We start from the raw sequence: 14841 nt of genomic DNA, 5'->3' as shown, positions 1-14841 counted from the left end.
GGCTGAAATGGAATCTCGTATTCAGGCACTAACACATCGTGTACAAAAAAGCTTAGCTTTTTATAGAATAGCGTTGCATATTAGGAAAACTGGTATGAGGGAGCCGGCAATAAAGAATTAACATTAGTTCTTATGAATAAAGGATTAGGTGAGAATTTTGCATGGCAGAAAAAGGAGTGGTTTACATGTGGATTTTTTTTAATTTAATATTTTTTCCCCCTCTTTTTACACACATTTAAGATAGATCTAACAAGTGACATGGGCACTGCTTAGGATTATTTAATGTTTCTGGGGGGAAGATTGGATACGTAATTATGCAAGGTTAGCCTGCTGAAAATACAATTCTACAGCTTTTTAAGAAGTCACCTTCTAGTTTGAGCTGAAAGATCCATTCAATATTGGAGTTTCTAGCAACAACAGTGAACTGCCTTCAGAACTTAACACATTTGGACAGTGATCAGTTCCTAAGGAAATGCACTGACAATCTGAAATCCAATTGAAAACTTCGAGTTAATCTGAACATCAAGGGAAAAGACTAGCAGATTATAACCACTTTTTAAGTAGCAAGTCTTTACAGTATTTTTCTTTTATATGTTGTTTCAGCTGAGATGAGTTTGAGAAGGATATAAAACATTCTTTTGTATCACACGTACTACTAGTACTTTTTAGAACTGTAGCCATAAGGATCATAGACTTTAAATTTTGTCTCCAATACTGACTCTCTGCTGTTTTATTTCTGACTCTGTCAAAGGCCTCTGTGCTCGCTCCTCAATGAGTTAGGAGCGTGTGGTGTGATTAGGAATCTTTCCAGATGCAGAGATGCCACTTTTAAGACACTGAGCATATTTGCATATCCATCTCTGCGCAAATGATCACATCTACTGTTAGATTACTGTAGTGACATCTAAGCATTTGTACTACAGATAGAATAATTTGTAAAGGAGGGGATTTGTGCTTGCATTGCTTCACATTTTACAGCTATTGGAGAGTCTTTTTTCAATAGATTCATTCAATTTCCATATCTAGTCAATGAACCATAACATATACTAAAATAATCAGATTATTAAACCTTTTTTTAATTTTAAATACACAAGGTGTGTTTTAAAAATTAGTATTTGTTTTCTTACAGTGGTGAAACTACTATTCAACAATGATTGGTCAATGTTACCTTTCATAGTTTTGCATCCGCATTGCTGTCTTTCTCCAAATAATTAACCGCTAAATACTGTAAAGCCTACAAACTATATTCATGCACCTATGTTCAGCAACCAATTATATATCCTTTTATGTTTGAGTTGTATAAGACGGTTTGGTAGCAGAGCACAGTAGTGCTCTTGCTGTAAGAGTTATCAGCAGTAAATTGCTGTATCCCTCTATGATATATTTCCTAATGAATATGTGCACATCTAATGGTAAAAGGGATAAAGATTGTAAATGAGGTGTAGAAAAATCTAAAAGGCAGAAAATTTTGTGGTAGTTACTGCTCAGCATTGGCATAGGTATGTTACCTTTGCAAATGGACTGTGCAACATTTTCCTGTGGGTTATTTGCCAATTAACGTCTGTTGTCTACAAAACTATAGAACACATAACTTTAGCTTATCATCTTTGTCTCATAGCTCACAACGAGGAGTAGTTAGCTCAGCGCGTACCACGTGCTAACAATGCAGAGCAAAACACTTGTTTGTGAATCTTGGTAGAACGATGTACCTTTTGTGGAATTTGGTGGACATTTAAATAGCTTTTACTTAGAACCGCAACCTGTGTGATAGTTATACTATACTTCCATAATAATTTTTGTAATTCTCAATTCATTATCAGTAAACTGAGTAGGTTACAATGGGGTGATATGACTTACTGAAAATTAACTAGCAAGCTAATGATAAGACAGAAAGCGGTAACCCTGCTCTCCAGTCGCACTCTGGCCTTACCTCAGTGCTATGCCAAGTATAGGAAAGTTACCTTCTTCGATGCGGGAGGAAGACTAGAGATGCCCTCCATCTTAATAAGGCTAAATTGCCACATGCTTCTTCCCTATAATTGCTTCTGATAGAAGAGAGATACTGGTCATACTTTGCAATATTTATAAGTATAAATGGTCAGAGACATGGTCAGAGTCTTGCAGGTTAAATGCAACAATGTGTATTTGTTACCTCCTGCTGAACCACTCTTGCTCTTTCCACACACATGATTTCTGTAAGTTCCTGGCAGCCTTCTCCTCCCTTTCCCTGTCTTGCTAGACCACTAACACTGAAAATCCATCAGGACATAGAACTATACCAGTAGCCCCCCGGTATGTGGGTCAGGTACTCTATCCATGATGTCTGTCCATACAGCCTCCTCTGTCTTCCAAACATCCAATGTGTTGTGTGCTGGAACATTGGAGAGGATTTTTTTGTTATTTAGGTTCAAGCTTCTACTTAATATGAGGGGTAGGGAGACTCAGATTGGAGGCTTAGCAACCCCTAGACAAATCCTGGATAAGAAGTTTGCCAAGATAAAAAAAAAATATCATCCCAGTCTTCCACGCGCTTACTTCCTCATTTCTTATGTCATTCTTCTTGTTCTGTTCATCCCGCCCCCGACACTAGCTCTTGCAGAGATAAATTCAAGCAGTGACTTACATAGGTAGGCACATGGTCAATAGCTGTGATTTGGTAGCCCAGCAGAGTTCGGGAGAGAGAAGTAATCTGAACTTTCTGAGAGCTTTCTGGAAAGCTATCTTTTGGGAACCTGTTACTCAAATGTTTTTGCGTTTTAGTCAGTAAAGAATCAGCATCTTTGAAGAAGGGCATAATTTAAAAAAAATCTGTTTGGGCAAGTGGAGTTATCTGTGTGGCCAAGTTTGAAGTTGTAGGATAGGCCTAATTAAATATCTTTATCATTTTACAGTGGTGATAAATACTCATTACATGATTGTGCTATTTTAACTGCATTAGAGAACTAACCTACATGTTTTTAAAAATTGGCATACGTATCTGAAGCAATATGTTTGTAGTTCATGGTTTATTGAATGATACTGGTTTATACTAATCTGATTTTGCTTCCAATTTGAAACAGATGGGAAGTATGCAAGCAGTCATGTTGCCATTCCCAACTAAGGTGCAGCAGTCTTAATTCAATCACTAATTTAATCACTCATAGCTCAGAAAAACGGCTGCCAAGTCATGTCAAAATGAGAGTCTCCATTTTTAAAAATTATTCATCTACTGTCATCAATATTTGTAACTTATTACCCATTAAAGAATATTCTCCTACAATATTCACAGCAATTGTAGGAAAAGATCAAGTACATTCAGGGGGAAACGAGGTAATGCTTAGCATTTCTCCATATTCTTAAGTGCATTATTAAGTCCCACAGTCTACATGATAGTGGGTTCTTGTATACAGTTAAGTATAGGTTTATTCTCAGAGTTAATTGCTCCAATGTTTTGGAGATGACTTGACATAAATTAGGAAATTAATCCTTTTTTCTTTTGTTGTCTCAGAACTGTGTTAGTCACCAGAAGTTCAGCATGTACTAAAAATATGTAGAAAACTGAGTCCTGAAATGTGCTGTGTACTCTGTTACAATTTATACCTTTGGAGCATAAATACATTTTAAGCTCAAAATTAGTACATGAATTTATACTAGCATATTCACAGCTATGAAACTTTTATCTCTTTTAGAAAATAGAAAACGGAAGATTTGCGAAACTCAGATATATTGCACATGCTATGGTCAACAGTACAGATCTGTTAATGGTGACAAAAAGGTAAACATAAGGTTTTTTTGCCTCTGCATAAGTACTTAAAACCATCATCAAAACGTGCATGCCTTGATAGTTGTTCATCAGTAACTGTGCTTTGACATGTCTGTCATTATTTATGTAGATAAAATAATGGGGAAGGCATGCTTAGTGTGCTGTTAATAATCTTGTTCAGCAGCAGCTTTGTTCAGCACAAGAGTATGTTATTTTGAGTGTCGCAGTAATTTCTCTGTGTAAGGAGAGAAAAGGAATGTTGATTTTATCATTTCTTTAACTGAGAAAGATTTGTTATTAATCTGGTTAGGCTGAAGTCAATGGAACTGTGGGATTCACTGAAATTATTTGTTTTTCCTTCAATATGCTAATACAGGAACAGTCAATATCCAACAGTGGAGTATCAAGCGTCTTTCTCAAGTAAAAAGTCTGTAAAACTTTTTGTAGAAATACAGCTAGAATTAGTGTTACACTTTTGCTACGAAACACAGTATTTTAAGTTAAAGGAAAGTTCAAAATTCACTCTTCTGGAACGTATGCTGTATGGTTGTTATATATCATTAGATGAGAACTATTTTGGAACAGTGAATGACTTAATTCAACTGGGGTAATGGTAACTTAGGTATTCTTACATTATTATTTTCTGGTGTCTAGTGGTGTGTTATTTGTGACAAAAGGGACGTTTGGACAGCTGACGTGTGAATGGCAATACACTTACGATGAATTTACCAAAGAACCGTTCATTGTTGATGGCAGAAGATTACGCATTGAAGCCAAGGTATGTTAACCTAATCATGTTTGGGTTTTTTTTTTGTGTTACTGTTCATGACATTGAACTTCGAATTCCTGATCTCTCTCCTTTGAATTCTTGATCCCTCTTCTAGTTGAGATGCACTCAGAGAAGGGAGCTGAAATTTGGCATGGGCAAACTCCTCAGATAACTAACTGCCTTCTGACTATTCTAAGCAGAATGGTGACTTAGTGTTCACAGATGAAATTATTCTTTGAGCCCTGGGAATGTTTTGTTTGAATACATCAGTTTGTGGTGTATTCGTAGTTTGCAAAATGGTGATAACAACAAAAGTCTCTCAGAAAGTTGCAGAATACTTTTATTCCATACTCTGGCGCTGTGGAAATACGCCGATATGTGGAAATCTACCCTGTTGTGATCCCAAGGATTCAAATATATTAGAGCAATACATTTGCATGTGCTATGCTTCAGGGGTTGTTGTGGGTTTTTTTTTGCATTTGCTCATGTTCAATTCTTCAAAAGTATAATAAGGTATTAATATTTTTATAAAAACTGTAAGGGTATATGCTTATCCCTTTCAATACAAGTTGAAGAACATTGCTCTCAGTTGCAAGTTTTCCTTTTAAAAATCCCCAAACTTTCTTTCCCTGGTAAATTGGAAAAGGACATAAGAAGAAAGATGACTGCTGGTGACTGAGTGTACTTATATACTTAACAAGAATTTAAGAATTTTTTTTTAAGATGGTAACTGAATTTAATTTCAATCTATAAATTTGCCTGCCAGTGTTCTGGTTTGTTTCTGTTTTTAATAAGCTTCATGTGTGTAATGACACATCTTGGATGTCAGGACAGTCTTGACAGTGTACAAAGTTATTCAGTTTTTCACTCAGATTATTTGTTTCTATTACAGAGAGCATGAAAGGCAGAGCCATATTGGTTTGGAATCCTCCAAACTGGATTTCTGACTGCAAGTGAACTTTTACAGGATGAAATAATTGTTAGAGTTTCTGCCATTTCAGACAATGCTGAATAACATGTCCATCTTTACCCCTATACAGCAGTCATTTCAGAGTCCATTCACATGTCTGCAGTATGCTATTTATTGAAATCTATGGTTGAAAACTGTATTTTGCAAAGCACTACTTATGTTTTATTTTCAAAGTCTAAGTTGCTATTTTCACTACCCAAGACCATCACTTGCAAGCCAGTATAGGTGGAATGTCCACCCAAGTAGTGACTTAAAAGAGAACGAAAAATTACAGCTTTAGGGAGTACTGGATTCTGTTACCCCACATACTCCATTATATGCCTGCCATTTCGACACACTTTTGTAGTCCAGTCTCCAGGGACTCCATGGTGAAAAGAGAAGTCTCTTATTGCTGTATTGTTCCACTCCACTCTTCTTTCATGCAGAAAATGAAGTTTCTCAGGGTGCGTGCATGTGATATGAACATACTCAGATTAGTGTAGTCGGTACACTTGGCGGTCTGAACCATATAGCTGCCTTAATGGTAAATAGCTTCTTAGTCATAAAGTTTGAAGAAACTAACTTCAATTTTGATTTACTGTTTGTTGGTTTGTTTTTTTTAGGAACGAGTTAAGTCTGTGTTCCATGCCAAAGAATTTGGAAAAATTATTAATTTTAAAAGTCCAGAAGACGCTAAGGTAATGTTAAAATACTACTACAATTATACTGTGCTAAATTTGGCTTGGAGTGAAGCAGAAATATTCTTACTATGTATGTTTAAAATTCAGTATTTGCTCACAGCCATTGTAGAGATGGAAATGGCAATGATCTATTCTGTATTGAATTTAAAAAATACTCAATTTCAACACCAAACTCTTCCATAAATCTTTGGATTAGAACTGTCTGTCAAGTGGCTGATTTAACAGTACTGCTAACTAAACAATCTGGAATGTGAATTAAAATAGTATGTTTTTATATAACAAACAGTATTTGTAAATTAAAATCATAGAATGGTTAGAGTCAGAAGGGACCTCAAAGATCATGTAGTTCCAACCCCCCTGCTGTGGGCAGGGAAACCCTCCACTACACCAGGTTGCCCATAGCCTCATCCAACCTGGCCTTGAACACTTCCAGGGATGGGGCATCTACAACTTCTCTGGGCAACCAGTTCCACTGCCTCACCACCCTCTAAGTGAAAAATTTCTTCCTTATATCTAATCTAAATCTGCCCTCTTTCAGTTTAAAGCCATTGCCCCTTGTCCTATCACTGCACGCCCTTGTAAAAAGCCCCTCTCCAGCTTTCCTGTAGGCCCCCTTTAAGTACTGCAAGGCTGCTATAAGATCACCCCGGAGCCTTCTCTTCTCCAGGCTGAACAGCCCCAACTCTCTCAGCCTGTCTTCATAGCAGAGGTGCTCCAGCCTTCGAATGATCTTCGTGGCCCTCCTCTGGACCCGCTCCAGCAGCTCCATGTCCTTCTTGTGTTGGGGACTCCAGAGCTGAATGTAGTATTCCAGCTGGGATCTCATGAGAGCAGAGTAGAGGGGCAGAATCCCCTCCCTCGACCTGCTGGCCATGCTTCTTTTGATACAGCCCAGGATACGGTTGGCTTTCTGGGCTGCCAGCGCACATTGCCGGCTCATGTTGAGCTTCTCATCCACCAGCACTCCCAAGTCCTTTTCCTCAGGGCTGCTCTCAATCCATTCTCTGCCCAGCCTGTACTTGTGCTTGGGATTGCCCCGACCCACATGGTCTTGGCCTTGCACTTGGCCTTGTTGAACTTCATGAGGTTCTTACAGGCCCACCTCTCCAGCTTGTCAAGGTCCCTCTGGATGGCATCCCTTCCCTCCAGCGTGTCCATGACACCACACAGCTTGGTGTCATCTGCAAACTTGCTGAGGGTGCATTCGATCCCACTGTCCATGTCACCGAGAAAGATGTGAAATAGCGCTGGCTCCAGTACTGACCCCTGAGGAACACCACTCGTCACTGGCCTCCACTTGGACATTGAACCTTTGACCACAACTCTTTGAGTGCGACCATCCAGCCAATTCGTCATCCACCGAGTAGTCCATCATCAAAACCATGTCTTTCCAGTTTGGAGACAAGGATGTCATGTGGGACAGTATCAAATGCTTTGGATAAGTCCAGGTAGACGATGTCAGTTGCTCTTCCCCTATCCATCAATGCTGTGACCTCATCATAGAAGGCCACCAAATTAGTCGGGCACAATTTGCCCTTAGTGAAGCCACGTTGGCTGTCACCAATCACCTCCTTATTTTCTGTGTGCCTTAGCATAGTTGCCAGGAGGATCTGCTCCATGATCTTGCCGGGCACAGAGGTGAGACTGATTGGCCTGTAGTTCTCTGGGTCTTCTTTTTTTCCCTTTTTAAAAATGGGGGCTCTGTTTCCCCTTTTCCAGTCATTGGGAATGTCACCAGATTGCCACGACTTTTGAAATGTGATGGATAGTGGCTTAGCAACTTCATCTGCCAGTTCTCTCAGGACCTGCGGATGCACCTCATCAGATCTCATGGACTTGTCCACCTTCAGGTTCTTTAGATGGTCTCAAACCTGGTCTTCTCCTACAGTGGGCCGTTCTACATTCTCCCAGACCCTGCCTTTGCCTTCTGTGACTTGGGCTGTACAGCTGGAGCTCTGAGGCAAAGAAGTCATTGAGAACCTCAGCCTTCTCCATATCCCGGGTAGCCAGGTCCCTCATTTCCTTCTGGAGAGGGCCTACATTTTCCCTAGGTCTCTTTTCATCGCTGACATATCTATAGAAGTTTTTCATGTTGCCCTTGATGTCCCTGGCCAGATATAACTCTGTCAGGGCTTTAGCTTTCCTAACCTGATCCCTTGGTGCTCGGACAATTGCTCTGTGTTCTTCCCAGGCTACCTGTCCTTGCTTCCACCCTCTATTGGCCTTCTTTTTGTGTCTGAGTTGGTCCAGGAGCTCCTTGTTCATCCATGCAGGCCTCCTGGAGTTCCTACCTGACTTTCTCTTTGTTGGGATGCACTGTTCCTGAGCTTGGAGGAGGTGATCCTTAAATATTAACCAGCTTTCTTGTGCCCCTCTTCCCTTCAGGGCTTCATGCCATTGTACTCTAGCAAGGAGATCCCTGAAGAGGCCAAAGTCTGCTCTCCTGAAATCCAGGGTAGTGAGCCTGCTGTGCATCCTCCTTGCTTCCCAAAGTATCTTGAATTCCACCTTTTCATGATCACTGCAGCCAAGGCTGTCCTTGAGCGCCATGTTCCCCACCAGCCCTTCTTTGTTGGTGAGAACAAGGTCCAGCAAAGCACCTCTCCTCATTGGTTCTTCTACCACTTGGAGAAGGAAGTTGGCATCCATGCATTCCAGGAACCTCCTGGATTGCCTATGCCCTGCTGTGTGGTCCTTCCAACAGATATCGGGGTGGTTGAAGTCCCCCATGAGGACCAGGGCTCGTGAACGTGAGGCAGCTCCTATCTGTCTGTAGAAGGCCTTATTATTCCCAGTTTAATTCCAGGGTGAGGGGTGTCTCCTTCCTCTGTTCCTCAAAGTACAGCTTTGGTTGAAGAATTAAGAAAATCTTTAATAGAAACAGAAATAGTTTATTTGATACATGGTATTAGTCCTGTTACTATAGACATATTCTGTATGAGCTCTTCATTTTGACGTCATCAGTTTTACTACAACAGAGAGTAGGAGTGGTTCAGGTCTGCTACCAAAATGATGAGGTAGCCAGGCTGTGAAAGTTCTGCCTTGTTTTTATTGGCATAGCTAATTATTTTCACAAACAATATATTAGTCTTGTATATGTTCACACTGGTGGGATGTGGTACCCTGGGATCACTCAGTCTGCAAAAGCTGCACCCTCTTACCAGTTTAATTTGCTTTTGACTTCATGAGGGTAGTTTCTAACCACAGCTGAGTGATAACTTTGGGCATTATACATCCTGTCAAGGTATTTGAGGGCCCCATGCTGAATTTGACTTGTCTGTACTCTTTGGAGGCACTGAGTTCCTCTTTCTCTGTTTTTTTTCCCTTTTTTTTTTTTTTTTTTCTTTGTGGCTGTTGTGGGGCAAGGATGGCGTTGAGGTCCAGTTGTCTGTGTGGGAAGGGAACCCTATCTGTCACCCAGCTAAATCAGGAACAATACCAAAAATCAAATTAGCTCATCATATTATGAATGCCGTAAGTCTTAAGCAAGGAAAAGAAAGCCGAAAAAGTTGTGTGTACTTTTAACAAAAAAGTTGGTTGGCCTATTTTCCTCGAAAGGCCCATGAACCTCACAAAACGAACAGGAATGTGACTTATAACAGGAAGGTCACTGTCAGACAGGCTCGGTAAGGAATGTGGTTCTATCTTAGAGAAGGAATACGTAACAGATTCATTCAAAAATTGCCATTAGTACCCTAAGGGTTATCCTACAGAAAGTAAGTCTTTGAGAGTCGCTTCCGAACTGTTTAGCCCATGGCTCACTTCTGCAAATGTGACGCTTGTGACTGTGTATATAGGGAGAGAACACCCAGGGCAGTGTTTCAGCAGCAGTGAAAATGAAACTGGCACCCTTAATAGTAACAAGGGTATAAGGTCGTCTCAGTGACACTGCTTTGTGAACGTTGTGTCAGTCTAGTGGACACTGCAAGGTTGTTCCACCTGTGAGAAGGGCCGTGTTCTGATGTGATAGTAATTTCCTGAACAGTCAATTCTTCTTTCAAACCTTCAGCATCCTGCCAAACAGAAGCTCTGTTTTCCTTGAGGGGGTGAGCTTCTGATGGGCAGGAGGGGATCCTAAAGATTTGTAACATAGAATCTGATCTGGTAACAGAATCTGATTTGGAATAATCCACTCATCTTTCTTGAAAGCATTATGCAGCTTTGTCATGGCAATACCTTTGTATAACTTCTTCTCCTACTCTACATTTCCATGTCACTGCCCCTCCCCCCCCCCCCCCTTTTTTTTTAACACTCTTGAGAAACTAAGTTGCCTTCCATGTTCTGTAAACATGTGAATTTGAAATTCCTGAAAAGAAACCAAATAACAGTTAAGGAAAGATGCTTTCTAAAAAACTGTATTATCACATTGCTGCAATCTGTTCTTGTCCTCTGTCTTTTGTTATCCTGCTCCTCTGTTGTCACCTGTGATTTCTCTAGAATTGTAGACTAATGCACAGCATTAATAATGATGTGGGTGAAATGATTATGTAATTTATTTTAAAGTATTCATTGAAATACAGACCAGGAAACTGAAATATCAACCTAGCCCGTTTAATGTGTCATATATTGGTACTTATGTGCTTCCATTTTCATGTGAGACAATCAGGGTTATAATCTAAAGAATTTTCAGCACTGTGTTAAAACTGAGTCAGGAAGAGAGCAGATAGTGAAGTGTCTGGCCAACCCTGTCTAATTTTCAGCTGCTTTGCATGGCTTTTACCAATGAAACACTTTTGTTTTTTCCTTTTCCTTCACACAGTGGATCCTGTCTAAACTGGAAGAGGTGAGAGAGAATCAGCCAAAATTGTAATGAATGAAGAAGCACCAAGTTATGAAGAACACTGAACAGCTACCTTTTAATTCCTCTTTAACAAGCAGAAATATTTGAATATCAGCAACGGAAGCAAAACCAGGAAGGAATGAAGATTTATGAAACTGTTTATTCACAACAGTCTATGGCTATGTCACAAAAATAGATGATGTTAAGTAAAAAAAAATCTGACAAGTTTTAGCTTGTTTGGTTTTTTAACATAAGAATTCCAGATTTCATTTTTTATAAATACAGTGTAAAATGAATTTGTTTTGCCATTACACTTGATAGTAAAATTGAACTCTGGAATAATTCTTATGATACTATTCAGAGCAAATCTTTCAGATTTGAGTTGATTCTGAAAATCAATACTTAGTTTCCATCTTAGTTTTCATATGACTTGAGGCTGTGTTGAAATTCAAATTTCTTTATCAAAGGAAATGTTAACTTAACCATCACTAGTCGTACAACTCAAATTTGAAGGAGGCAGCTACCGACCAGGGAAGTCTAATTTAGATGCTCACAGGAGTGGCTGCTTAGTTAACACTATTTTTTGTAAGTGAGTGGACTGGGTCATAATGAATTTACAAGATAGGATCACTTTTAGTGTAAACGTTTTTTATATTCTACTCAAGGAAATGTTGCAGCACCTCTGTCAATATTCACAGAACATGTAACAGTTTACAAAAATGTATAATGGGGAGAATTAATATATCTCTACACTAAAAATATTAATTAAAGCCTATTATTTTAAATGAAAGTTAGGAAGTCTTGCAGCTCAAGGAGTTTATGGGGTTATAAGTGCACTGTTGCATACCAAAAAAAAAATGCCTTGGATTACACAGTGTTGTGTGCTAAGCAAGTGACTAATAAAGTCAAATTTATATTAAATAATAAATATTCCATAGTTGCTTTTATCAACTTTTTTTACCCAATGAAACTTTTTTGTTTCGTATCCAGACAGCAGAACTTTAGTAGGGAGAGCTTGAATGTGTGCAGTTCTGTTTACTTCTTAGATGCAGTAGTCCTAGTGTTGTCGAATGGCTGTTGACTGCAGTTGGTATAAAAAGTAGAGGAAACAGTACAGTGTTACATGAAGGTTTCCATAAATTTCCATGTCAAAGTCTTCAAAATACCTGGTACATATTGTAAGTACCTACTGCCAAAATATTCTTTCCAAACAATTGTTTGGAACATTTATAGCTACAGGATTTAATTCTGACATTGCTGGTGGTGCTTGAGATATCCCAATTGTCACGTAACTGTAAAACCTGAAACAACTAGCATGCTAACCTGCAATTGTGGTTCTTTAATTCATTGTAAGTATTGTCTTTGGTGTTGAGTAACCATTTCATAGGTTACAAAATACATGTAATCTTCTAATTTTTCCCTTGAATTGTAAATTGAATCAAAATATTTTAAGAGAATTCCAAACTATGACAATGACTCTGTTACTCCACTTGTTTGTACGCCAAGCACGTACCAAGAGTATTAACTCAGGTTCTAATCATGCCAAACTAATAGAATACTTTGCCTTAGATAAGTAGTATTATTAGGTGCACTGAGTACCATTCTACATCTGTAATTTGTTTTTAATCTATCACGTTTCATCCTAGGCATGATAGTTCAATTAATAGCTTCATCATGATCTTGATTCTTGATTACTGTGTTAATTGTCTCCTCCTCTCTCTTTCTGTCCCCAGTATTTACTATCTGCTGCAACTTTCACTTCCAGTACCTCTTGCAGGTACTTTGCACGTTCCCATTTGTGTAGATTTTTAATTTACTGATTCTAAATATTCACAGAGCCTTCACAGAGCCTCTATTTCAATTAATATTATCTTCAGTTCTTAATTTTCTTACATGTGTTTTGCCAACAGACTCCTGATTCTCAAATCTTAGCTGGCTCTTCAGTAATGTTTAAGCCATTTAACCATTAATGTTGAAGAATTTATTTTAAATGTACATGTCTGTGGTTAAGCTCATGTTTTGAAAAACATAACTCCCCAAAAATTGCATTTTTCCTATAGAGTATAAAATATTTAGACTTTCTGTGCTAACTAAAAGCCTTAACACAAGAACTGAAACACTGGAAGTGTTCAAAAGTCAACATGGGACCCTTCCCCCACTTCCTTCCTGTCTCCACTTGTAACGACAACATGATTTTCTATAGTTCCCTTTTTCTAGTCAGTAAATTGTATCTTTTTCCTTCATTTTTTTCCTTTTGGTTTCTGCACACAGTCATGAATGAATTTTGTCATTTCTTGGCAGACACCAGTTTTCTCTGTTTTAATGATACATCAGCCTGGGACGAGGAGATAGGTGTTCAGACTTATGACATTGTGTAGTTTTCTGTATTACTGCAAGTTGTTTGAGATGTCCACTTTGCTGTGCCTCATTCCTTATTGCAATATGCGTATTTTTTTCAACAAGAAGGCAGAATAAATACATTATTTTATATTAAAAATGTATATGCAATTGGACAAGGGGATCTCAATAAAAATTAAAATGTAGGCATTTAGATTTGCCCACTGTGGTGTTTAAAAGTATACCATGGCCTTTACTGAAGTACCGAAGAACAGTTTCTCTTCTAGATGACTGTTATGTAACTTAATACCTTTGAGAAATGTCATTTGAGTTCTCAGTAGTAGTTTAAGGCTTAGAGTTACCTCTAAGAAATCAATGACAAATCAAACATCGAATCAAAGATGCCAGACACATTGCTAAAATGTTTGTAAGTCTAAGTGTTTGCACCTCGTTTTGTTCAGCTGCATGGCTTTGTGTGGCATGCCTATTTTGGTTTCCACACTCCGCTCCTGCCCTGACCTCTTCTTTGCCTTGAATAAAGTGAAAATGAATTTTGACTGGCATGTGATTATTATTTGTTTTCTTTATATACTGCTTTAATTAGCAGGTAATAGCATTACTCAGAATTCCGTAGGTAGAAATTGACAAATTAAGTCGAATCCTGTCTCTGAAAACACAAGGTCAATCTTCTGTTGCAGCCATCTCAGTGAAAGCAGAATACAGACTTCAGTCTTCACCTTTGGTTTATCCTAAGGACAAGTTTTTAGTACCTGGGTTTACATGTATAAGCTCTCTTAAAAGTATGTTTTTTCTGTTGCCACATTGAAATCATAGATGATGTTGCTGGATAACCAGATTCTTATGAAATCATCTTTTTTTTTTCCCCAAAAAAAAATTTGTGTACATACCCCATTAGTTTTTTATTATCTTTAGCACTTCACAAAATTACACTCACATACCAAAAAAATCACTAAGGTCTTTCATTCCTTCTGAGTTATTTTTAGCCGTCTATCTGCAAATAACAAATACCACACAGTAGTCAATAAATGAGGAATAATGCTTTGTAATGATAGTTAAAATTTAACTTATAGCATATTCTTGAATGTGAACTACAGACCCTAAGTTTCCAAATTACTCTGCTGATGTACAACAGTTTCCATAAATACATCACATACTTTTACAGGATTGCTAGGTCTTGTGGCTTGTTTGTAAATATCTCTCCGTATCTGTATGGCATTTAAGTAGATTTGTATATATTTGATTTGTATATATTTCCTGCAAGTGTGTTATCTTCAAGAATGAGAATATTCTACAAAACTATTCAGAAGATATTTCCCACCCCCCCCCTTCTTGAGCCTTTCACGTTTGAATTCCAGAAAAGAAGTACCTAAAGACTGCATCGCTTGTAATCATGTAGGTATTGTGCAAGGCAAGAGTGTGCAGTGTTACTTCAGCAACTCATACACTTCCATGGTGTATTTTTTTCAGCATTTTTAATGCTTTTTCCAGAATTAAACTCTCCCAGTTGATCCTTCTCCATCTACAGTGACTAATCTTTACTGA

The 14841-nt window shown here is 38.4% G+C and overlaps 1 protein-coding gene across 3 annotated transcripts in view; it reads left to right on the top strand.

Moving 5' to 3' along the window:
* Positions 1-13801, top strand: part of VPS13A (vacuolar protein sorting 13 homolog A) — a 111528-nt gene extending 97727 nt beyond the window's left edge. For 2 of the 3 annotated variants that reach the window (XM_086628819.1, XM_086628818.1), the window contains 4 exons: positions 3669-3754; positions 4397-4520; positions 6084-6158; positions 10921-13801. In XM_086628819.1, the coding sequence (XP_086484945.1) occupies positions 3669-3754; positions 4397-4520; positions 6084-6158; positions 10921-10971 (336 nt within the window). In that variant the 3' untranslated portion in view covers positions 10972-13801. Of the gene's footprint in view, positions 1-3644; positions 3755-4396; positions 4521-6083; positions 6159-10920 lie in introns of those variants that run through there. The other variant, XM_086628824.1, reaches the window with a different exon arrangement.
* The last annotated feature ends 1040 nt before the right edge of the window (positions 13802-14841 follow it).

The sequence above is a fragment of the Tauraco erythrolophus genome, chromosome Z (genome assembly GCF_009769465.1).
Source record: "Tauraco erythrolophus isolate bTauEry1 chromosome Z, bTauEry1.pri, whole genome shotgun sequence".
NCBI classification, from domain to species: domain Eukaryota; kingdom Metazoa; phylum Chordata; class Aves; order Musophagiformes; family Musophagidae; genus Tauraco; species Tauraco erythrolophus.
The sequence above is the reverse complement of the archived record's forward strand: the minus strand, read 5'-3'. Positions and strand labels throughout refer to the sequence as shown.